We start from the raw sequence: 1,564 nt of genomic DNA on the forward strand, positions 1-1,564 counted from the left end.
GGAGCCCTTCAAACAGGCAGCCACAACAGACTCGAGCAAAAGATCCACAACCAATCTCCTGTCATCTACCAAAACCATTCCGCTTCATTTTTCATGTGAATATAAATCTTTCTGCCTATGATATCTGAAGATCTGTACTTTATGAGCGGCTGGCCTTTTTCCAAGGTATGACATCATCACGGGTTTGACTCAGACGCAACACTCCCCAAAACCCGGAGAACATCAGCTTCCATACAGCAACGTGCTGAGATATTAATGAGCTTATAGTTTAACTGATTGTGTGAGAGCTAATCCGCTGTTTACAAACAGCAGCAGATGGGATTTTACAGGTGAGAAGCTAAACAAACTGGCGTGACGGTGATTGTAAACACTCCTTTTTTTATTCAAATGTTGCGATTGAAATTATACCCGCCTCTCTGTTTTATTCTAAAACAAAGTAAAAAATTTATTTTAGGAAACCAGGCCTGTTATGGTAATATGAACTAATAAAGGAAAGGTAAAGGCAGCTAACTCACCCCTCTCACATGTGCGGGACCAGTAACCGGTGCCTGTGCAGTCACAGATAAAGCGATTCCATCCTTCTTTGCACACCCCTTTGTTCTTGCACGGATAGCTGTCGCACTGTTTGCCTGGCATCTTGTTGCAGGAAGGTTTGATGCCTGCACCGTTCTGGTCCTCAGCGATCTGCCTGATGTCCTTACTGCGACCGTCAATGAACAGGTCCCGAATGCATCCCACATAGCCGTAGTTTAGCATGGCAGTCCACAGTTCAGTGGGAAGGATAAGGCCGGCCCGGTTATCGGGGAGGCCGCCCAGGTACATGTCCCCCTCCAGGTCCAGGATCTCATTTTCGCCACTGGCGGTGAACGGAGTGCGACGGCTGTTAACAGATATGGTGCCTGGGAAGAATCAAGAGAAACCGAGATTATATGAGCCATAAAATACACTCACACAGTTATTGTTAGCGGTCTAGTAACGTTACAGTTAGTTTTTTGCAGTTTAGGTTTGTGCGTTTAACCCCCTAAAATGTCCCCAAAAGTAATTTTAATCCCACAAAATCAAAAATCATATATGTTAATTTGAAATACAGCTGCATTAAAATAAATAAAATATACTATATATATGGCAACTAACTGAAATAAAATAACTTTACAGTGAAGTACTAAAATGATTAAAATAAAAAAAATAACTAAAGAGTAATATTAACAAAAAATAATAAAAATTACAAATTGGTATTAAATTATTTTATTAAACTGCTTTAAAATTATGAAAACTATCTATCTATCTATCTATCTATTTATCTATCTGTTTTTTTAAACTAGCTTCTGTTACCAAATGTATATGATAAATTGCTTGTGATTTTTCTCATTTGTTATTTTGGGTTAAAAATGTCTGATAATAAAAGGTAAACTAAGTTAAATATAAATAGATCAGAATTTTAAGAACAATTTGATTATAAGCTACTGGATGTATAAAAAATAAATAAAAGCTAGTTCAGATTATTATGAAATACTATAATAGTATATACATAATGCTAAAACTGGTTAGGAAACATATATATATA

The 1,564-nt window shown here is 37.0% G+C and overlaps 1 protein-coding gene across 1 annotated transcript in view; it reads right to left on the reverse strand.

The window, feature by feature from the left end:
• Window positions 1–407: 407 nt before the first annotated feature.
• LOC107740523 (neurexin-3a-like) overlaps window positions 408–1,564 on the reverse strand; it is an 89,191-nt gene continuing 88,034 nt past the window's right edge. The window contains exons 10-11 of the mRNA XM_016552977.1: window positions 516–899; window positions 408–426 (exon numbers count right to left, since the gene is read on the reverse strand). Coding sequence (XP_016408463.1) covers window positions 422–426; window positions 516–899 — 389 coding nt within the window. The 3' untranslated portion in view covers window positions 408–421. The remainder of the gene's footprint in view (window positions 427–515; window positions 900–1,564) is intronic.

Source organism: Sinocyclocheilus rhinocerous, unplaced genomic scaffold, assembly GCF_001515625.1.
Source record: "Sinocyclocheilus rhinocerous isolate Xijiao unplaced genomic scaffold, SAMN03320098_v1.1 scaffold761, whole genome shotgun sequence".
In the NCBI taxonomy this organism is placed as follows: Eukaryota; Metazoa; Chordata; class Actinopteri; order Cypriniformes; family Cyprinidae; genus Sinocyclocheilus; species Sinocyclocheilus rhinocerous.